The 23,160-nt window shown below is 45.1% G+C and overlaps 1 protein-coding gene across 4 annotated transcripts in view; it reads left to right on the forward strand.

The window, feature by feature from the left end:
- The first annotated feature begins 10,540 nt into the window (after window positions 1-10,540).
- Window positions 10,541-23,160, forward strand: part of YTHDF3 (YTH N6-methyladenosine RNA binding protein F3) — a 98,206-nt gene continuing 85,586 nt past the window's right edge. The window contains exons 1-4 of one of the 4 annotated variants that reach the window (XM_069621109.1): window positions 10,541-10,808; window positions 11,101-11,128; window positions 13,111-13,176; window positions 13,804-13,889. In XM_069621109.1, the coding sequence (XP_069477210.1) occupies window positions 10,785-10,808; window positions 11,101-11,128; window positions 13,111-13,176; window positions 13,804-13,889 (204 nt within the window). In that variant the 5' untranslated portion in view covers window positions 10,541-10,784. The remainder of the gene's footprint in view (window positions 10,809-11,100; window positions 11,129-13,110; window positions 13,177-13,803; window positions 13,890-23,160) is intronic. The other 3 variants (XM_069621110.1, XM_069621111.1, XM_069621112.1) reach the window with 3 other exon arrangements.

A 23,160-nucleotide genomic window follows, 5' to 3' on the forward strand; every position in this document is an offset into this window, starting at 1 on the left:
CTAGACCTTTGCCAGGTAAGTGGACTGGACCCTTCAGGATAATCTGTAAGATTGATGAAGTCAATTATCTGGTTCACATGGGAGTCCCTGGGGTAGCCGCTCAGGTATTCCACGCCAACAGGCTCAAGCCTTTCCACAGGAAGTCTTAATTCTTTTGATAGCTTCAGAGCAGGAAGAGGATGAGAGTGAGCCCCTTCCTGATTTGCTGCATAGCAACCCTCAGCATGGCTCAGTGGAGGGAGTGCATCTCTCTACAGATCTGACACTAGAGCAGCAGAGGGCCTGCAGGGCTTTGCTACGGCAGTATGCCCCTCTGTTCTCACTGACAGCAGGCCTCACCCCGTGGTGCAGGCATGAAATTGACACTGGTGACAGTGTGCCTGTCAAAAGCAGGTGCTACCGAATGTCAGACACTGAAGAACCACATCCAGTCTGAGGTTGCCAAGATGTTGGATCTGGGTGTAATGAAACCCTCAACCAGTCCCTGGTCCAGTGGTCCTTGTCTCCAAGGTAGGTTCCCAGGCAGGTACCAAGGATTGGCGGTTCTGTGTGGACTACAGAGGGGTCAAAGCCGTCATCAAGACTGACGCACATCCATTGCCCAGGGCTGATGAGCTCGTGGACACCATAGGTACTGCCAAATTTGTGAGCACCTTTGACCTTAACTCAGGCTATTGGCAAATAGCTCTGATGGACCATGCCAAGGAAAAGACTGCATTCTCAACACCTGAGGGGCTCTACCAATTTAGAGTCACACCTTTGGGGTTCAAGAATGCACCTGCCACCTTCCAAAAATTAGTCAACCATGTGCTCAATGGGCTGGAGGCCTTTTGTGTGGCCTACTTAGACGACATTGCAGTCTACAGTTCCACCTGGGAAGAGCATTTGACTCATTTGGAAAGGAGTTGTAGGCCTTGAAGAGGGATAACCTCACTATCAAGGCCACCAAGTGCTAAATAGCTCAGGGGAAAATCACGTATCTTGGTCATGAGGTAGGTGGGGGTCGAATCCAACCTCTTGCGAGGAAGGTACAGGATGTACATGACTGGGAGACTCCCACTACTCAAGCACAGGTGAGAGCCTTTTTGGGCCTCAATGAGTATTAGCGCAACTTCATGCCGGAATATAGAACCATAGATGCCCCTCTGACAGCTCTGACTTCACCCAAACAACCAAGGAAGGTTAATTGGATGGAAGACTGTCAGGGGGCCTTTATTGGCTTGAATGAAAGTCTGTGTAGGGCACCTGTGTTGTGTGTGCCTGACAACAGAAAACCCTTTATCGTTCAGACTGATGCCTGCGACACCGGAATTGGAGCTGTCTTGTCCCAGTTAGATGACAAAGGGAGGAAACATCCTATCATATTCATCAGTAGGCAACTCAATGGTTGAGAACTTAGGTGGGCTACTGTTGAAAAATAATGTTTTAGCATAGTTTGAAGCCTTAGGTGTTTTAGGCCCTACCTTACAGGGTCTACCTTCAAGGTCCAAACAGACCATACACCCCTGAAGTGGCTTATGCAGATGAAGGGTGAGAATCCGAAATTGCTCAGGTGGTCCATTAGCCTGCAAGGGCTAGACTTCACCATTGAGCATAGGCCAGGGAACAGTCATGATAATGCGGATGGCCTTTCCACAAGTTATGTTGCCTGTCGGGATGAGGGTCAATCAAAAAAAGAAGGTACTGCTACCAAGGCGCAGTCCCCATGTTGTTTGTATTAATCAGATCCTAATTGGAGATCCCCAATATTACTGATAGAATAAATCATGAAATTCAAACGTTGTCTGAAAAGAAACACACAGACAAGCTAAGGAGTAAGCTCAATAAATCATATTGAAAAATTGAGCTTGTTTTCACGATTAACAATACAATTTATGAAAGTGTAGTGGCTTGGTGTTAAATATCTGTAAGCGTAACAGGAAAACAGTGTACCAAAAGAATAATAATTAAAAAAACGATTGTAAAAAACAATCATATAGAACATCAAGGAGAGAACCTGTGTCAAATTAGACACAGTTACCAAAACATGACAGTTAAAATTCACAATGATTCACAAAACAATTGAGTTTTGACCCATAGGTATTGGCTAGAGAAACGTTCCCCGTTACAAAAATCACAGAGAACACACATAGGATATAGAATACGAGCAAAATCCATGCCTACCAACTAAATGGGAGTTCTGCATATGTTATGCCACCAGATAATCAAACTGGCAACGATTCCATCTAAAGGTTCACATAGACATTCTATATTCCATTCTCTAGAACATGCAGTGGTCTCTATTGACTATTTTTACACAAAGACACACTTTGCTGACGCAAACAGAACAGAAGTGGGTCCACAAACTTCGCACTGTAAAAGAAGGTTTAAACATCACTGTAGAATGGAAACATTTTTTGTAAAATGATGTAGAATGACTGCTGCACATTTGGTCCATTCTTTGCTCTGTTTGCCCCGCATTGTGCATTATTGTTGAACAAATCTGTATCTTTACTGTCATTTAATGCATACATAAGTCAGAACGACCACCAACCACGGTCCCTCCGTGGCTGTATGCATCCTACACCTCTGAGCACCAGGAGCTCCAGATTGTATACATTTTTGATAATGGACACACAATCATATACTCCCATGGGTCCATTCACTCCAATTTATTGAAGATTTTTGGACCGCATAACACCGGAGACTTTCTCCCCACTGTGACACATCATATGTGTCTCACATGCGCATGTCATTCATATGACCGAGTGCCCGCTCTGACTGCCTGTTGCGCAGCTGGCACCTGGTACACACTGTCCACTGGTGTCACTAGTACCATGACTCATCCATACCCCACGGCGGACTGACTCTCTGAATTACGTGTCCTGTTTTGCATGGAAAGTCAAATCAGTGTTGTAGGACGGCAATCAGTGGAGCTGATTTGACTAGTGTCGATCTTGTATATATTGAAAGGTAGCAATATAATGAAAGGCCCATTCCTGGCGGAGCATTGTTGTTAAAGAGTCCTCAAACTCAATGTAGAAGTTGCCCGTGAATCAATAACATTGGTAACTTTTTGCTAGACATCGTCATTTAGTGTGACGCAAAATAGTAATATTCGAAATGTACACTGATGATTACATTGCGCTGGACTGAGTAACTAGGTGAAGAATGCAGGGAGGCTCTAGTCCCGAGCCTTTGTTAGTGATACGGAAGGAATTGTTCATTGAGTCCATGTGCAACAGAGTCCATCCTATGTATCCATCTACACTCCAAATCCAGCAGTCGGCCTTGGATATTAGGGCCAGTCCGGACTCGTTCAAGGACCCACCACTCCAGATCATTAGGGCTTTGTCGATTCTCAAGATAATGTTGCACTAATGGGTTGGTTTTGCATCGTTTGGCCCATGTATCTTACCCTGCAGGGACACTCGACACAATACACAACTTGATTTGTTTTGCAGTTAGATAAATCTTTAATAGTCCACCCACTTGAAGTGTTGTATTTTGCTCGTGAACTGACACACTGAGCAGGAGCCACAAGGGTAGTGTCCGTCAAAGTGCGGAGGTTCCAAAGACTTCCCTGGGTAGTTTTTTTGGTATACATTGTGTGGGCCAAATATTCCTTCAGTTTGCGAGATCTTTTTAACACAAACCTTGGTTTCTGTTGGTCCAGTATGCAAAGTCTAACGATTGGCCAGTACTTGTAAATTATCTTTTTGATATTGAATACATGCTGGCCATGGGTAACCACACATGTAATTTGGTCTTCTCCTTCTTTGGGTGAAGACATTTTTGGGGTCAGAAGTGAGTCCCGACATGTGAAACGGGCTCGTTTATTGGACCGGGAGACCAGTTTTTTGGGGTACCCTCTTTGGCGTAGTCTTGTCCTCAGGAGTGTAGCGTTATAGTGAAACTCATCCAAGGAGGTGTAATTCCTACGGATCCTCTGAAACGGTCCATATGGCAGGTTTTCTTTAATGTGTTGTGGATGGTCCCTAGCGAAATGTAGCAAAGTGTTCTGATATGTGGGTTTGCGGAAAATACTGCACATGAGCTTCCCTTTATCGTGACTGATTACGAGATCTAGAAAATGAATTGAGGAGTTACTGTGTTCCATTGTAAACTGAATGTCGCTACTACATGTATTCAACCAGACAAATAAGGCCTTGAGTGAATCCTCCGAGCCTTCCCATAGACAGATAACATCGTCTATGTAGCGACGCCATTGTTTAATATTGTTTCACCAGGGGTGAATTTGATTAAAGATGTATTTGCTCTCAAAGGTGGCCATAAAAAGAATGGCCAAACATGGAGCAAAAGTCGCACCCATGGCCGTCCCCTTTGTTTCTAAATAGAACTGGTTATTGAACACAAAGAAGTTTTTACATAGGGCCAGGGTCATCATTTCGATAATGAATGAGAGTGGAACACGTGTTTGCAAGTTCAACGCTATCAGATGTTCATAGATACAATCTATAGCCGCCAGTTGGGGAATGCTTGTATATATGGACTTGATGTCCAGAGTCAACAACATTTGTTTTTGTGTGTCGAAGTCCAAGTTCTCGAAGATCTGTATGCTGTGCATTCTATCTCTGATGTACGATTCTGTAGTTAAACTAATTGGTTTGAGCAAAAAATCAACAAACTTGCACAGGGGCTCTAACACAGATCTACACCTAGAGACAATTGGTCTGCCAGGGGGATTAGTGGAGTCTTTGTGTACCTTGGGTAAAGCATACAGACAGGGAGTTCTTCCCGCGTAAGGTTCTGATGTCTTCTCGGTTTATCTTTTTTGCTAAGTTCTTTGAGGTCTCTAAGGACAAATCGTTCAAAGGTGAGTAAGTCGTCCGGGACTTGATTCTCAGTGGGAGTGAATGATGACTTCAAACGGAGTCTTGTATCTATTATTGATCCACTGTCTTTATGTTCCCGAAAGTATGTACGTAACCTGACAGTGCGCAGGAAGCGTTGAATCACTAGTTCAGTGTTGTACCAGTCAGTGTTCCAAGAGGGCACAAAGGACAGCCCTTTTGACAGAACTGAGATTTGTGATGCTGTTAAGTCTGCCTGGGCCAAATTACAAATAGGTAGGTCTGTAGTAGATGTTGAATCTACCTCCTCCGTCGCCGTTGGCGTCTGCGTTGGCCTTGGTATGGTGGATTCCAGAGGGGTGTGCTCCATCCGCCTCCTGGCCCTCCTCTCCCTAAAAAAGGGGGTGGTGGGTGGATTTGTGATTGCGGTTGACCAAATTGATTGTATTGGAAAGGATTGCAACTATAGTTCGAACTGCCACTTGAGGAGCTGCTGCTGGAGTCTGAGAAAGTGACTCCCCTTCTTCTTGCTCCTTGTCGTCCTGCTTGCGGGGTTCCTTGTTTTTTTATGGATTTCATATATTCCTCTGTCATATATGGATAGACTAATTCGACCTTGAATTCCTTTATGTCCTTCTGTAGTTTGTTTGTTTTCCTGGTCAGAGTATTGGCTTTGAAAATGACAAACTGTTTGTTTATCTCATCTATCTGATCCTTAGCATTGGTGATTAAAGTACTGGTGGAAAATTTGGCCTCTTCAGTGTCCAAAGTCTTCTGAAGTTCTGTGCTTATTCTTTGCGCAGTAGTGATAGTAAGGACCATGAAGTCCCTACTGTATTTCGTGGCAATAAAGCTGAAGTTTGTGGTGTATTCCCTGTCTTCCAAAAATAGGCAGGGTTTGTTGCGAACAATTAGACCAGCAGGGATTATGTTGGCCTTTTCGGTATTCCCAGAGGAAATGACGATGCAATTGAGTCTGGAAAACCTTTTTCTTCAATTTTAAAAGGTCATCACCTGTGTTAGTTGAAATCACAGACATATTTGGACCGGGTGGGTCAAAGAAAGAAGGTCCTTGTAGCACCTCGAATGTCTCTTCCTCGGTGTAGCTCAATGTAGCATTTTCTGCCATACTCCACAGGCAGGCAGTCCGCTATGGAGCAGCACGAAGAGCGTATCTAGTAGAGAACAGTTTATTTATTGGGCTTTGCCAGTTCACAAACACATTTGAATTGAATGCGAAGGGGGCTGGGTCTATCGAAATTAATTGAATCCGACCAAATCGGGTGAGGGTTTCAATGTTGTGGGAGATTAGACCACCCTAACCTCAGTCTGGGGGGGGGACTGTGATGCTGGAAATGCATTGGAGAGACAGGGCCTCCATGTCCTTGTCCTGTACTCCTTTTATCATGTGTGTTCTGTGTACTTTTCTGCACAGGAGTCCATGTGGGACTCCTGGCAGTGCAGCTCCTCTTTTTGGTTGTGGTGAACAGACTCTTGGGATACCCTTATGGCACCCTGTGCCCCTAGTGTTTGTTTTTGGGCACCTGTGTGTGGCCCACAGAGCGGGGTATGGGCTGGTGGCAGCTCGATGCTGAATTTGACAGGTGCTCTGAGTATCCTCCATTTTGGGATACCCAGGCCCTGCCATTGGAATCAGTTGAATCCTGATAGGAGACAAGATGGGCCCTTTGGCCTCTTGCTTTCTATTGCCTGTTACCTTGTTTTCCCAAAGTCCTGGGAAGCCGTGACTCTGTCCCTGCCCCTGACTGGCTGTTGAGTGTAAGTTCCATATATGGTCTTGTGGGGAAGTCCAGGCCAGACTGGCTGGAGCCTTCCCAGTGACTGTATGCTGTGGGTACACCCTTGGGGTGGGACCTGGGTGAATTGAGTGTGTGACCAATATACATTTCATGTTATGGGTGTCTGGTTTCTGGTGTGTGACACAATGAATGAGACAGCCCGGCCCAAAACTGGTATGAACGCAGTGTGGAGCGCTGAATGGCTGGGTACTTGTCCCAATCCACATTCCTTGTTGTGAGTGTCTGGTGGAAGAGATTTGCCTGAATGCACTGTGAGCCTGATTGGCCGCTTGCCTGCTGCATGGCCTTCTGAATGATTGGTTGCCTGAGTGTGACCCAGCAGAGTGAATGAGAGACTGAACAGTTTATCTGGGGACCTCTCACTGATGGAAATCGTTCAGAAGCTGAAGTCAAAACTTGATGCTTGATCTCGAAGCTGACCCGGAAGAAGGTTAACTGCTGTTTCCCTTCAATGCAATCTGAAAGCTCTGTGCCTTCAAGAAACTCATCCAAGAGAGGACCTGGCTAGGAGACCTCTTCCCGAGCTACGAGGGACAATCGTGCACCATCTAACCTTCGCCAAGGCTCCCTGGATACTGCTGGGCTAACTCAACTGGCCCAGGGGAACGAGCACTTGAATCCACAGTTGCTACAGAAGACAAGCAGGCCCCTTGGCTCCAATCTGCAGACTTTCCCGGGCTCCCTGGAGACACAGCTCCCACTTCTCACTTCTGCACTTGCGAACTGCAGCTCCTCAGTGTCCCGGTCTCTGGCCTCTGGTCCTGGGTAACTTTGGCGTCTCGGCTCTCTTTTGTATTAAAGTATTCCCTATGTCATCTGACCGGATATGCGAGTATGGGTCAGTCTAACCCTTCCCATGATCTGAATGGGGAAAAGACAATAAACGTTGGAATTAGGGTTCCGATGTCGTCTCCTTCTTGGGTTAGGGATGATGAGGTCTGCATAACCTACAAAGGCTTCTGGGATTTTTCCACCTATTATCTCATTGGAATACCGTGTCTCGCCCTTTGATTCCTCACTCCCAATCCTCAAGAACCCTCCACTCACGTGATTGTTTCCTCGCTTGTCCAAACCTAGGTTCTGAATACAACAGCGATGGACATGCCCTGGCCACCTTAGAAGAAGAACCAGGGGGGAATAGGAGTGAGAATACCCTCAGGTTTCTCACAGTATTCTATGAATATGTATAACTTCTTATTCATCTTGTTTTTTTTCCCTCTTGCAGTATCCTAGAGGGTTCTTATCTACCCACTCCCTTTTCACTCTGGTTTCCCGACATTAGAAACCTACTGCGAAAGAGTGATTAATACAGTTTCAGCTGCATTTGGTGTTTCAGCTCCCTGCTGCCTGTCTGTCCCGTGATAATCTGCAGCTATTAGCCAACTTGCTGTATTCTTTTGACTTCCTTATAATTAATTTAATGTATTTATTTATTGTGCATTTGTAAGGCACTTATACATCAAGTAAATTGCATTTCAATTCACCCACAGGGCAAGAGGGAATGGACATGGTGTCATGAATCAAGTATGCCCCTACCTTCATACCCGGCGCAAGCTGGCATGTCGGGGAAGGAATAAGAAAAACCCCTTGTGTGGGAAAAACAGGGTTAAAGGTGCTGTGATCCTACGAAGCAGGCGCTGTCAGCGGTTGCGGCCGCCTTTGCATTGGCGGTTGCCATGGCGTCAGGGTGAACGACGGTAAACGTCCACAAACGGTCACGTGACATGTCCGAAGTGACATGGATAGATCCCTTGGCAACGAGCATAAATGAATGCTCTGCGTGGTGTTCACTGCTTCTCAGCTGTTTTCCCGGCCGGCGTCAAGCTTTTCTTGTTGCTACGACTTCCACGCTACTTGTTTCTTGGATTCTGGACCTTGGCTATGTTGTTTGAACTGCTCTTGGATTCTTCCCTAACTCTGTTTACGTCGCATTGCTCATTTGGATTACACCTGTGTTTGAACTTGGAACTGCTTTATGGACTGCCTAGGATTTCCTTAATTGTACCTTGTTTTGGACTACTTGTGGTTTCCTGCAACGCCTTTGGATACATCACATCAGGTGCTGGACTCCTCCTATACACAATTCTGCACCACTTTAGTAGGGGATTTGTCTCCTGTCCCTCAGGAGTTCTTCACCCTCTCCTGCTACAGAGCCTGACTCCATTTTTCGATTTTGTAGGTGAAGACCCCGGGAGTTTGTGTTGCCTGTATTAACCATTGAATTACCTGTAACCTGTATTATTTTCCTTTGCAGCTTCCTGTTGACCCGGTGCTGTTGTTCCAGCCACCTGTGGCCTCAATAATCGGTCAGTGAGTGAGAATCTGTCTCCCTGACTGGTGCTTGGGGACGCAAGTATTCTTAGTCCACGCGGTACTCACGTCTTGACACATGGGAATTAAGAGCAAATACAACAATGAAAGATAGAGGCAGACCTACTAGGCCTTGTGAGCATTTAGAATGGGCAAGTGCAGAGAGAAGAGACAAGGGATGAGGGGAATGTGCTAGGTGTAAAAAGAGATTGGGAGTGAGCAGCTGTAAGTGCCTAGGTGGAGTGGTAAGCTATCAATAAAGAGGTAAGTGCGGGCCTCTGGTGACATAGGCCAGTGTGTGCCAAGGCAAAGTGCTGAGGCGGGGTTAGGGTGGAGACTGTAGGCAATTGGGTGTGGGATGCCAGGACCCAGGAGGACACATAAGGGCACTGGCCATCAATCTCAGCAACTGTGGGATTTAACAGAGGAGGGATGAAGGGAAGGAGGAGGTAAAAAACAAAGTATTGAGCTTCCGGAATTTGAGGAGGCCAGACTCAAGATGAAGAGGAAGGGTAGACTATTCCATAGGAGGGAGCCTGCTGAGGAAAGAAATCGGCCACCAGCTTGTTTTTTTGTGTTTTTTAACACACAGAGTGTTGGTGCTGGAGGAACGTAAAGATCTGGAGGGAGAGTATTTAGTGAGAGCAAGTTGTAGATAGTGTGGTCCCCGGTCTCAGACAGCTTTGTGGATGATACAGAGGGATTTGAATGTCATCCTTGTAGCGTCTGGGAGTCAGTGAAGCGTTGATAGCATTGGAGAGATGCGTTCCCTGGGCTCGAGGCCAACGATAAGTCTTGCTGCCCTGTTCTGGATTAGCTGGACGAGTCATAGATAAGAAGAGGATAGATTAAGGAAAAGGCTATTGCAGTAGTCTAATTTAGAGAGAACCAGAGCTCTAGAGACAAGCTTTGTGGGGAACATGAGGAAAGGAAGAAATCCTTTGAGGATGTGGAGTTAAAAGTGGGACTTCATGGCAAGGTCCTGAATGTGGGGGATGAAGGAAAGAGAGGATCCCAAGATGACTCCAAGGTTTCTGGCTTCAGAAGAAGGGCCCATAGTAAATGGCCAGAAAGAGGGAACAGGAGTCCCAATAGGAGGGATCTGTGTCTTGCTTGCGTTGAGACAGAGATCATTGGAAGTACACCAGGAAAGGGTGGCAGATAGGCAGTCAGGAATGATGGCGGAAGTAAGAAAAGGATCAGCGGGAAGTTTGAAGAAGAGTTGTGTGTCATCTGCATAACACTGGAAGTTTGGGGAGGATCTTTAGGGCAAGAGAGGGGCAAAAAACAAGTTGAAATGGGCCTCTCATACACGTATTTGGCCATTTTTATTTTGTCCTTATTGTATCAAAACGAAATGCTGAGTACTCTGCGCTATGTTCAGAGAAGACCACTAGTTGTCCCGAGTGTCAATTCCACTGGCCAGGAGACGGCTGGGCTTACATGCTAAACTTCAACAATATCAGCCAATGGGGAAGAGGCGCCGAGTCATAACAGTACCTTCCATGCTTCAAAGGGTGGGATTTAATTGACATGTAAGAGCACAATCCGCCCCCTTCCAGTCGGGCACATCTCCGCCTACCGTTCACTTCCTAGTCACGTGATTAAATACCGGGTCGCCATTGACGTCGACGGCGGAAGGTCAAGTGTTATGGAGCGGAAGTGAGATCGTTCATACGGTCCGCCATTGAGGAGAAGAGTGTGGTTGTGGGGGAGAAGCTGGAGTGAACGTGGGGGCAGCAGCGGAGGCTACACCGTGGGGACGCCGGGAGCCCAGGCAAACGCCAGGCCGCCGCCGGGAGCCCCCTCCAGGCAGAGCCGGCCGCCCCCACCTCACCCCGGGCCGTGGTGCCCGGGAAGTATGTCTGCGACCACCGTGGAGCAGGTAACACGGGAGAGGGGGGTCTTTTTCTAGTGTAGCCCTGGGGGAGGAAAGCGGTCCATGATGTTGTCCTATCCCGGAGGGAGGCAAGGTGGGTAAGTTGTTTTATAGGGGCGGGGGCTCAAGGTTTGCACCTTCCGAGTCGGTTATGTACAGGGAAGGCGGATCGGCAATGACCAAGCCAGGGGAGGGGTTAGATCTGGAAGGGGCGTTTCCCACAGCCTGTTATTTACTTTTTCGATCTTACGTCTAATGTAAGTGACTCGATTTTCTCCTCTCTTTCACGCCGACGCAGAGGTCTAAAGGACAGCAGGGAAGCAAAGGTAAGCTGTACCTCCCTCCCAAATCAACATATTGCTCCCCTCTGTCAGTGCTTCCGTCCTTTTTTCTGTCCCAGTACTGCTTGTATCTCTTCGCTCTAACCCCGATCTTCTTCAGGAATGTTTACAACGTTAACGGGCTCATCTAACCCCTCCCTGGCTTTCCCTTATAATTATAAAATGGCCTGGTCTCTAAGTATAATGACACTATTGCGTGAAGGAAGACGTCCTATTAATACATGCATGGTTCCTAAGAGCACTCCGTTATTTCCGCGCACTCAGTTATTTCCGCGCACTCAGTTGTAGATCAGTGTGCCTCCTCAAATATGCACTTTCTTCGCTAAATGTTCACACTTTTTGATTGCAATCATGATAAATAGCAGACTTTAACGAACGCCCAGGTCGTCACCAGGTTACTTCACGTAACCGTCTGTTCTTACGGCTTTCTGCGATGATTTTACAACTTTGCTTGACACGATGGACTATTGTATTTGATGAAAAGCTTGACTGTTCTCTTCTTGAGAACGTGAAATGCGCCCCCTTTTTTATCCGCCATTGGGGGCCTACCGTTTAGTTGTGACTGGTGTTGGCAGGGCCTTTAGCCTCTTATTCAGCTGTGATGTATATATTCTTAGCAGTAACTATTGAAAGTGCGGGAGTAAATTGAAGCATAGCGAAGGTCTGTGTATTTAAATATTATCCATACATCCTTGCATTAGAATCCCATTCAAGGGGGTGGTTACTTTCCCTGGTTTTCGCTTTCAGGATTTTAGATTCGCAATGCTATGTATCTTGAAGGGCCGCCGTGATTGTCTGTGTGTTTTACTTTGCCCAAGTGTTCCTTTGTAGCCCGTGAGATTGCTCCGCGGGTTACACGATCCTTTCTGTGATCTGTGTTTGATTTGCAGGTGCATGTTCAAATACCAGCAAGGCCAACTCGGCCTTTCATCCTTCCGATCGATAAATGAGTACGAATTTCGATTCGGTATGTAAATCTAAAGCGCTTTACATAAAAACAAAATAAAAAAATCATCTCTAAAACGCACACGGGCATGTAGCAGGAAAATCCCTAATGTAACGGCAGGAAAATCACTAATGTAACGCCTGCCCAGTGGGCTAACTTGCACTTTTGAATATTACAAGCACACCGCGCTATTTCTTTGCTATGTAGTAAATAGGTGCACTCCAGGGTCTGTCTTTTACATACATTGAAGTCGGTAGGTCTGACGTTGTTTAATGATGCATTGGACCTGCTGTTTTGACCTAATGATTTGAATTTAAGCATTTCATTTAGTGTTGTAGTGAGCCCATCCTGGTAAAAAATGTTTTTACCAAAACGCATAGGTATAGCTGTATATGTTTTCGAAGAAATGAAGAGACAGTTTTTATTTTGTGTCAACAGCAATCTGTTGTGTGGGTATTTTTGTTTGTGTTAAGCCGATTGAGATTTTCGTGGTTGCCGCCTGGTTTTGAGGCTTAGCAGCTTCAGTGTACATTTCGAGACCATGTATTGCTAGCTGAAAGGGAGTGTCCCGCGCCATTGCAGGTCATCTTTTAAAACTTTTTTTTAAAAAAAAAAAAGCGAAATCGGCGTGGAATCTGCAAGCTTGATGTCCATAATCGCGATACTGGTCACGCTGGCATAAACCGGTGGCATCGCGGATTTGGGAAATTTAGACCGAATTTACTTTGAAGGTAAAACGCAGTAGTACAATTATTGAATAATAGAAACAAATCTCAAAAAGAAGTAGTAATGTTGCAGTGGAGGTTGATTGGCATGAAGTGCGTTCACTAATTGTAGGTGTTGTACCATATGGTGCATCCCCAGTAACTGTTTGGCAGATTATGGTGCTGTAGGCTGTTCCTTTCTCCCATGCATTTGGTTATTGCTCCATGTAGGTGTGAGGCCATAGCGTTGTTTCTGACGAGTATACCTGTACAAAATAACGAACTGAACTTACATTCTATTTATTTTCCTTTTTTAGTTTTTTCCTGCGATTACAGGAAAAATCAAGTCTGTGGCCCCCTCCTACATTGTGACATTATGCCAAGTGAGTGTTAATGTATGCTCTCCTCACTGGACTGAATGATAATGTAGATTGTTATTTTGTGATTTCTCGAACACATGACTTGAAATGGGTTTTTTGACACATAGTTTACCCATGCAATGGAATTGGGTGGTGGGTGCGTTTTTTCCTTCTGGGAAATTGGCGACTTTGGTTGCCTTATTACTGTATGATTATTACTTTTCATGGTCATTTAGAAAATTGTAACTTCTATATCACATATTCTGTATTAACTGCATGTATGGAGCAATTTTTATGTTATTTGTATATGGCACCACACATTGTTTTCCTTCATTAGTCTCATTTTTAGACACACTCCTGAATGTTAAAACTTGAGATAATCGCATGAAGAGACACATAGGTACCTGATTCATCAGCACTGTAAACTGCACTTTGTGCTATATCTTCCTTAATAACCATATGTACACATGCTGTCTCTTTAACCACACTCCAGAAACAGGCTTTGAGTAGCCGGATTATTTAGGGGTACACATGCTGTCTATTTAACAACACTCCAGAAATAGGCCTTGAGTAGCTGGGTTGCTTAAGCGTAAAAATCAGTAATGTTGTAAAACAGTTTGTATTTAGACCTAACCGAAATGTGCTTTTCAGTTTCAGTTCAAAATGGTTCCATACATCCAAAGGATACCGTAAATGATGACGAGTATGAGCCATACCTAAGTAGCCAGACAAATCAGGTGAGTAAGTAAAGGTGGAGGAGTTGGGTAATATTGTTATATCCTTTCCCTCGAAATCATCACTAAGTACTACGTAAAATTGCTCATCTACTTATACCTCATCATTTCTGAGACCCTATTTTTAGCAAACCATGTGAAGATGGGCCTTGACATATTTGCTCCACGTTTTCTGTAAAACTACTTCCTGCGCCTTGACCCAAGTTCCATTAAAACTGTATGCCCCACATCAACCTTACTACCCAAAATAGTCTTTTTCAGCACATTTGAGTCATTTACTTTAACTTGTCATCTAATGTACACAATAACGAGTGCTAAGCATTGAAGGCTCTTTTGTGGTGCAAGCCAGCATGTGTGCCAATATGCAACAAAGAGTAGGGTAGGCTGTTGGGAAACACAAGGTCTGGCTGGCATGGCAACTAGGGATGCATCGGGGAAAAGCACAATGTTATTTCATGTACCCTATGTCAGTAACAGCCAGTACCGGATTGGCTTGTCAGATTTTTATGGAATGTAGGTGGCTTCATTGGCTGGCTTTGTGTTTTTAACTGGGAAGGTTATGCATTTTAACTTACTACTTTGACTCTCTACCAAACTCTGAATGTTACTTCTCCTGAGAAGGCGCTTAAATGGCTGCTGTGTGCAGCACAACTAGCCACAGCTCTCACGTCAGTAACATGCCGTCGCCCGCCCCTTTGAATCTCCTCTCTTGCACTTATGGCATTCTGATCTCAAGGGACGCGAGGGAGCAGTTCTACCAAGAAAGGTACATGGTAAAAAGTCTTAAGAATTAAATGTGAGTTCTTTGATAACTGGGGTGTGCACGTGAGTCGTGTTGCATGTGGGGGAAGAACGTGCTTGTGCATGTTGTGAATTGTACACGTGAGGCGGTTGTGAATTTTTGTGTGCATTCGCTAACTGTGTAAAAGCAAGTCTACTGGGCTTTGTATTTTCGAGATGGACCCGGAGATGTCTTTCTCCGAGGCAGGCACAGTGAAAGACCTTTCTGTTGTGCCATCAGAGGGTTGTCCCTAATTGAATCCTAACTTGTCTTCACCAACTGGGACGGGAGAAAGTTTGGTTTGGGAGGGAGAAAAAGAATGCTGCTTTGATCCCCTAGGATTAGAACCTGTTGCAGCAAGCACACTACCCTACTGTCCTCACTCTCTACCTGAACACTGGTAGAGAAGTTTATGCGTATAGTATGCAGCATATGGGGGGGGGGGGGTCGGTGGCTTAAATGAAGGCTGTATTACCCAGACGAGATGTCCCTGCCTTCACCCCCACCCCTAGAGTAGTGTTGGTGCCGGTAATCATTCCTTTGCATTCTGCTAGTTGTGTTTCTGTAAAGATGGGAGACTAAAGAAAGATTCAATTCTACTTTTTGTTCAGTATTTTCTGTAGGGGTTTACATATGTGTCGCACTGGTTTATAATGATTAACTGTATACCTTTCAAGAATATCTCTTTAAAATAGTTTTCAGAAATTTGTCCATTGAGCACATTTCTACTAACTAGACAAAAATGTAGGCTAGCCACACATGCCAGCTTCACCATGTAACGTGTGTGATCCTTCTGTGCCTTAACTATTGGAGTTCCAAGTGAGCTCCACAAACTGTATGTTTGGCTTTTACGCTGCGTGTCACCACCTGAACAAATGGGCATTATGGAAATCAATTAAATAGGCTGGTAGTTGCAACAGGTGGTGATTTGTTCATATTTTGTTTGTTAGCTTGTTTAACAATCTATGCACCCTTTTCCTCCTAGGATGAGGCGGTAGCTGGGTTTTGAATACTTAAAGGCATTGTTCGGAGCACTCTGCCAATAGCACAAATATCAGGGGGGGGGGGGGGCTTTGTTTTTCAAATGTAGGTAGGTCTGAGGTAGGGACTGGAAGAAAATGTGTAGGTAGGTTTTCTGAGCCCATTGGGGCTGACATGTGTGACAGTAACGAATCCCAGCACTGATGGCCAAGATAATGTTTGCTTTGGTCTTCCTTTTGTGATCGTTGTGATTGAAAGTTGTACCTTAGAGTATATTTTGGTAATTTTTTATTTTGAGGAGTTTGTTGAGGAGGGTGTCTGGTTACGTAGTGTTGTACCTTTGGGGGCCGTGTGATTTAGCTTTGGGGGCCGTGTGATTAGCTGAGAATGTATCCGGTCATGCTATAGTGGCAGCGTTGGGGCAGTCTGTCTTGGTTTACAGTTATGGATCATTCTCTATCCTGGTGTGTTGAATGGCCATGTTTTGAAACGTTTCCGAAATGTCAGCTGGTCTTTTGGAATTGGGTTCCAGAGTTTCTGTATGAGGATAGAGCAGGCAGTACATCTGTAATTTACTGGAGGAATTCTGCTCCCTGTCCATGGAGTACTCTGAGCAATGCAGTGCTTTTTAGTGGATTCTTTCTTCACGGGTAACCAGTGTAGGCTTGTCAAGGCTGCAGTGATGTGTTCTCTTGTTCTGAATGAAAGTCTTTCCATAATGTATTGGATGGGTTGATTTTTATAATAATAAAAATAAGTTGGTCATTCCTAGTTGTAGGCTGTTTGCATAATCTGAGATTCGGGTCAGAGTTCACCGTGTGAAGCTAAGGTATGGAAAGATGTATTTAATTGAGCGTTGCTGGTAGATGCATACTATTGTTGACCTCTGGTTCCAGTGTGAGTCCACTGTCCTTGAGTATTCCACATTTAAAAAAAATGTACTCTTGATGTTTCTGGTCTTTCTACCATTTCCGGTTGCCATTGATGGAAGTATTTTGGTTTTTTTAGTTTGGTTTAGGTTGCTGATGGTCATCCAGATGTTTCTCATTCAGGCTTTCATTGATGGAATTGTTAGTGCTAGTAGTCCTCTTGAAGAGAAGCTGGCTGATCTCTCCTCTGCATAGTTGTGGTTAATTCATGTTTTTGATTAGTTTTGTGGTGAGGGCTTTTATCTGTTGTGTACACCACTGTTGGTGGTTCTGGTAGTTGAGTTGAAAGCAGGTAAGTAGGCTTTAGTGTGAGGAAGAATTTGTATGCACTGTTGTGAATGCCAGATTCGTTTTGACTCTAAGGTTGTGTGGATCATGGTGAGGGCTGCTACCATGTCCAGTAGAACACCGACTGTGATTGTATGTCAGCATTCATCTTTAAGTTTTCATATGGAAAGCACAGCTGATTTCTTTTCCCATCATTGGTCTGAAATGACATGGGATTTGTCAGTTTGTTTCCATGCGGTCGGGGATTTCTTTGTATACATGAATCTCCAAGATTAGATTTTGTTATGGTGGATATGAGCCTGTAGTTGGTTGGAACGCCCACTTTTCCTGCATCATTCTTCAAAATCTGTTTAATGTAGATCGCTTTGTAGGTCTGGTACAATTCCTGTTTCTAGCAAAGACTCCTCATTCATTGGTAGTACAGGGCTGGGGTTGCTTTCAGTAGGAGTTTGTACACATGGGATGAGCCTGCCAACACTTCGTTAAAACTTTCATCTGCAAGAGTTCTGTTTGTATTGTTGGTTACCTCTGGTATGTTGATGGGCTGTTGGAATTTGTTTATTTTGCAAAGCTTTTCGAAAGGTTATTTTCATTTAGTTACAATATATTTAGTGTTAGGGCGTGACGAGACAAGGGAGGACAAAAACCACTATCTTACTAGGCCCAGTGACCTTGAGAATGCGCAAGTGCAGCAGAGAGCTAAGGGGGAAAGGGGCAGGGGAGGAGTGGAAAGTGCTGATCACGTGATAAAAAAAACAGGTATTGCGGCCAGCAAGTGCAACAATAAGGCACACCCAATGGATGTTTAACAAGTGCATGAAGGGGACTGTAGGGTTGCAGATAGACCCAAGTGCAAGGGTTTTCAGGTGCCAGTCCGGGTATGCAGCTGGGTGGCAGGATCGGAGGGTAGCCTGGTGCTGAAGCAGACCGGGGAGAGAGAGTGAAGGCAGAAGGAAAGAGGAAGGTCTTGAGGTGCTTCTGGAACCGAAGATGGTTCTCAAGTTTCAGAGAGACTGTTCCAGAGTGAGGCCTCAGCCGAGGAAAGACATTTACCCCAAACTCGTTGTAGAAGTGACTGACCCTGAGGGAGTTGGAGGAGCGAAGAGCTCATGTAAGAAGGTATTTCTGAAGGGAGAGTTGAAGGCATTGTAGACCGAGGCACCAGAATGCCTGGTGGACAATGCAAAGGGTCTTGAACTTGACCCTTGCAGCCACTGGGAGCAAATGAAGATTTCAGGGTTGGAGAGAGACCATCCCTGGGCTTGAGGCCAAGGACAAGTCTTGCAGTCCTGTTCTGGATGAGTTGCAGAGGGTGGAGAGTAGCAGCACACAGATTTAGAAAGGGGCTGTTGCAATAGTCCAGCCTAGAGAGAACCAGAGCTCTAGAGACGGTGAGGAAAGGAAGAATACCCCTGAGGAGGTGCAGTTGGTAGTTTGCCTTCTTATAGATGCGTGGAAAAAAGGAAAGCATGGAGTCAAAGATGACCCTGAGGTTCTTAGCCCCTCAGGTGGAAGCAGGGAGAGGGCCTAGAGAGGCCGACCAGAGTGATGGGAATGGAAGGTGAAGGTGTGCTGATGAGGAGGATCTGTCTTTCTGGCATTAAGGCAGAGGTCATTGGCGGCACACCACTCCTGAATTGTAGACTGTCCAAGATAAGAAGGAGACGAGGTGGCAGACGGGAGCCTGAAAATGAGCAGTCTCATTCGCATAGCACTGAATTGGAGCAGAGAGAAGCAATGCAGTTGGCGAGGGGTTCCAGGTACTTGTTGAAAAACCAGGGAGAGATGTAAGACTGCTGGGGAACATCCCAAGTGGAGAGTTGAGATGGAGGTAAGGAAGGACTCAAATTGGACCTGGGAGGGTCGGTTAGAGAGGAAGGTCAGCCAGGCAAGGGTCTGATCAGTGATACCCAGGTTATTAAGGAGGCGGTTGAGCATTATGGTATGGTTGGTTGATCGATCGAGTAGGATGAGGACACAGGGGATATTAAAATCCATGTTGGAGAGCAAGTCTTCACGGATGAGAGCAGTTTCCATGCTTCTGGCTGCTCTGAAGCCAGACTGGTGGTCATGGAGACAACCAACAGCTGTTAGATGTGCATTTTCTTTTGTGGGTTTGTTGCGGATTGATTTCTTTCAGTATAGTGAGACTTATTGGATTTTGAGGTGGTTGATTTATATTTTTGGATTTGTTGTTGGTACTTGACTTTGTCGGGTTGATTGTAGTGTTTTCTCCATGCGGTCACTAACTTTTGGTTGGCTTTCTTGCATGCTCTTAGTTCTCTCACGAACCATCTTGTTGCTCCCTTATTTTTTGTTCAAAACTTTTTGATAGACTGAAGGTTCCGAGGGCATCAGTCAATGTAGGCCATATTTCATCCAGTATGCCCCCACCCCCCCATGGAATTTGTGTACAGTTGGTGATGTCTCGTTTGGTTTACATCCCGTTGTACACTTTTAATTTACGGTTTTACTAGTTTCTTTTGCATGGCCTTTGTTGCTGGTGGGCTTTGTTGCTGGTGTGCGAGTTGAGATGTTGATATTAAAAGGGATCGTTTGGTGGACGCTCTAGAAGATCCATATGGGAGAGGTGGTATTGGAAGTCCATATCTGCCGAAGATGGCATCTATTGTGTCTGGCCAGGTGTTTGAGATGAAGGCTTGCTAGGTAGTTTCTGAGAATTTTGAGAATTCATTTTTTTTTCTAAAAAAAAAAACCTTTGAAGCTTCACTTGACCAAGTTGCTTGCCCGACCATTGGTTTCTTGGTATTCACAGGCGGATCTCTTCATGACCTGGATCTCTGGGTTTACTTCAGGTGTCACCATGGGCTGGTTTTTTAGCGTTTCGATCCTTCGTAGACCTCTGACAGTTTGACATTGTTTTATCAGGGTGGATAATCGGTTATTTCTCCAGTAAGATTGGTACCAAGTGGCAGTGAATAAATAATCCTGTTCCTGGTGTGCCATATGTTCTGCTCCAGCTGCCTTCTTGACTGGGCTCATTCAGCCTTTTACAGTTTACAAAGGAAATTGTGAAATGTTGGCCCTTGCTATTGGTTGGGTATGTTAAGGTTTGTCTCTGCATTTATTTTATTTATAGATGGTGTAGTTTTGTTTCTCCGAATGGAATTTTAAATCTGAGGAACAACTTCCCATTGGTTTCTCATTAATCACCCCAGGAGTTCCCGCTGCTTCAGCAGTGCTTCGCAACTTCAGTGCCACATTGCTTTCTCGCAGTTTAGCAGATTTTCGGTTTGTGGTGTAGTTGCCAGCATGACCCATTCCAATATATAGGTGCTTATCCAGTCCTGTTTCTATATTTTTTTTCTTTGTATTCTGGTACTTGTAGTTCCACGTTTCCCTTTATGAAACTGACTACAAGTCTGAGAATGCAAAGAGACAAATTGGACTGGATAAGCACCTACAGATTGGAATGGGTCATTTTGGCAACTATGTAACTGTGATCTAGCAACAGACTTCTGTTTTTTTTTCTCCTCCCTGTGTTTGCAAGTGCCTGCTGGGTGGATTAATTGTCCCTTGGTTGGTGAATCTGCAGGATCCCCCCTACTACCACCCTATGGGTGGTGCATCTGCTAGCTGCTGGACCAGTCCATTCCTTAACAGCGCTTCTCCTCCTCCTTCGCACCCCCATGCCTGCCTGGGGAGCGCTGTCTGCTCTTCACCACTGTATGTTTTTGGCCAAAAGATGGTAGCTGCTGTGATGGGTATGGTACATGGGGGGGGGGGTACTATGCCTCTTTACTTGGCAGTTCTGTTTAGCTCCTTTCTGTGTAAATGGATTTGCTTTAATGTGGTCTCCTTTCTGCTTTAACTTTTAGCTATTCACTGTCTGGTATCGGCTGTCAAATATACTTGAATAGGGCTTTACAACTGGCAGTTTATTTGTTAATGTGTCTACTGCAGGGTGCATAGCTATTGGCTAGTGATATTGGGCTCTTGGCTATGATGGTGTGGTATGTGTATATATAGTATTGCTGTGATGGACTTTTTTGCAACTTGGCATGCTTCAAATGTGATCATGCCATGAATGAAACTTAGTTCTAAGATTCTGAAGTTGGTACGTTACCTTCTGTTGGAACGTATTCCTAAAAATGCCTGCAGTGGTTCAAAAGCAGGGGGGGTTTGTTCTCACAGACATAATCTTTTTTTCAATTCAAAGATGTATTACTTTTACAATAATGCTGATCAACAATTAAGTACACAATCAAATGTCACATAGCGTGCCGGGTGTGGTGGCGCGTGCCTGCAATCCCAGCTTGAGTGCGGGAGGCTGAGGCTGTGGATGGGGGGGGTTTGCATCCACTGGCGCTCTGCTAGAGCTATCCTGAGTATATTATGTGTAACTTCAAGTCAAGGGGGTTGTTCTCTTCATGGCAAACCCCAAGTGAAGGGGACTTGTTTCTGTGTCAAGTGGGATCTGCGAAGTATGAGCGGTGAGCTGGGCCGCACAGACTTAAGCTAAACATTCTTTAAAAAAAATGGCAATTAGCTTTCAAATGGTTAATGCAAACTCTGATAACAATAAGATGTCGGATATACCTTCCTACCCAAGTGATCTGGAATGGATGACCAAACTACCCTAAATCTATGCAGTTCGTGTGTGTCCAGACACAGGTTCTGGGCCTGCCTGATTTTCCTAAGCCACTCTCCCCATGTGACGGCAGGTCAGTGCCCTCCCTGGCCTCCATGATGAATACCATAAACTTATTTGCAATTGCAGTTCCTAGAACCCTCGTGTATTTTAAAAAAAAATATATATTTTTTATTTTTAAATTTTTATTCACTTTTAGCTTGTTCTGGAGCTGTGAAAGGGTCTCACAATTCTAGAACGCGTGAACTAGAGCGACCCTGGCACGTTTGCAAACCCAGCCGGTGTCTGTCGAACAAATGCCTCGTTTACATCTTGTGTCCAATGGCACAATGTGGCCTGTTAGGCTCTGTTAGAAAGAACACCCACTCTTCCACGTGGTATGCTTCTGTACATGTTGCTGTTATTTATTTATTTTTCTTTCTGGGATTTGGAGTTTCTCTGAGCCAGGCTGCCTCCATTGCACCTCGGAGGAATTGCCTTCTTTGATTGCTGGATGTTTTTCCCACGATTTGGGGCTGTAGCCAGCCTGAAACCAGGACACCTGCTTGGGGCAGAGTGGATTAATTCCCTTCACTTATGTGAGAACCTACCAGAAAGTTGTGAGTTTGGAGGGATTGGCTGACCACCCTTCTGTTTGAATGATTGGGTGTGATGTTAAATCACTGATTCTTGAGGAGGGTAAGCAGGCAGACGCGCTATAGCTGGCTATTTGAATCTGTAGTCTGCCTGCTGCTCAGGGACTGAAGCGCTGCACCATCATCTTTTGAAACCGAAGAATCCAACCGCAAAAGCTCAGCCTTTTCTGGAAGACTGGAAGGAACCCACTGCTGTGATCTTTTCACCTGATCTGAAGAACTAAATCGCAGCTCCTGCTCGAAGGCCCAGTCTTCTGGAAGCTCCTAACCATATCTGGTTCACTGGAGCCAGAAGTGTATCCTCTTTGCTGACTGGACTCATTTGCTGACCCGAGGTATTTTCACTGCAGGATGCCTGGCAAGCTCTGGTTCTGCTTTCTCACACTTGGAAAGCTCCAGATTCTGTGCTGCCCAGAGTCCTGTAAAGGCACTGCTGAAATCTCCTTCCAGGCCTGGATCTGCTCCAGTGGTTTTTTAAAAATGTTTTTATTATTCATCTCTTCTGTAACATTGTTCTTCCTTGATATCTCCAACGCCATCTTCAGAAGCTTATCTTTTTGCCATGATCTTGGAACAAGTGAGACAAACAAGACTGGTTGCCTGTTTGCTCCTCTGACTCCAAAACTTGAACCGAGCATCTCCAAATCGGGAATAATACTTCTGCATAAACTATTCTGCATTGCAACCCATGAAACAACTTCCACTGGAAACATTCCACTCATTGTTAAACTGCTTGTTTGGTCCCAGCATATTGCTCTCCTAATTCTCTGGGGATGTTGGTGGATATTTGCTTCATCCTAGTTTCCCTCCTGCCCCTCCCTGCCCTACTGGTCCCTCTTGGTTTTGCCAGACTAAAAAGAATAGCCTTTTACTTGCCTAATACTGCAGATTCTTTAGCAGGAAGGACTGTTACTTGACTGATACAGCATCTTCTGGTTAACTTCACTACAGGTGTTCGTTTTCCTTGCCTACACAAAGTCTCTTTATATGTGGAGGCTGCTTTGTCATTTCTACCACTTGGAGAGCCTGGTGTACTTGAGGGCGTCCT

The sequence above is a fragment of the Ambystoma mexicanum genome, chromosome 5q (genome assembly GCF_040938575.1).
Source record: "Ambystoma mexicanum isolate Mex_15411 chromosome 5q, UKY_AmexF1_1, whole genome shotgun sequence".
In the NCBI taxonomy this organism is placed as follows: Eukaryota; Metazoa; Chordata; class Amphibia; order Caudata; family Ambystomatidae; genus Ambystoma; species Ambystoma mexicanum.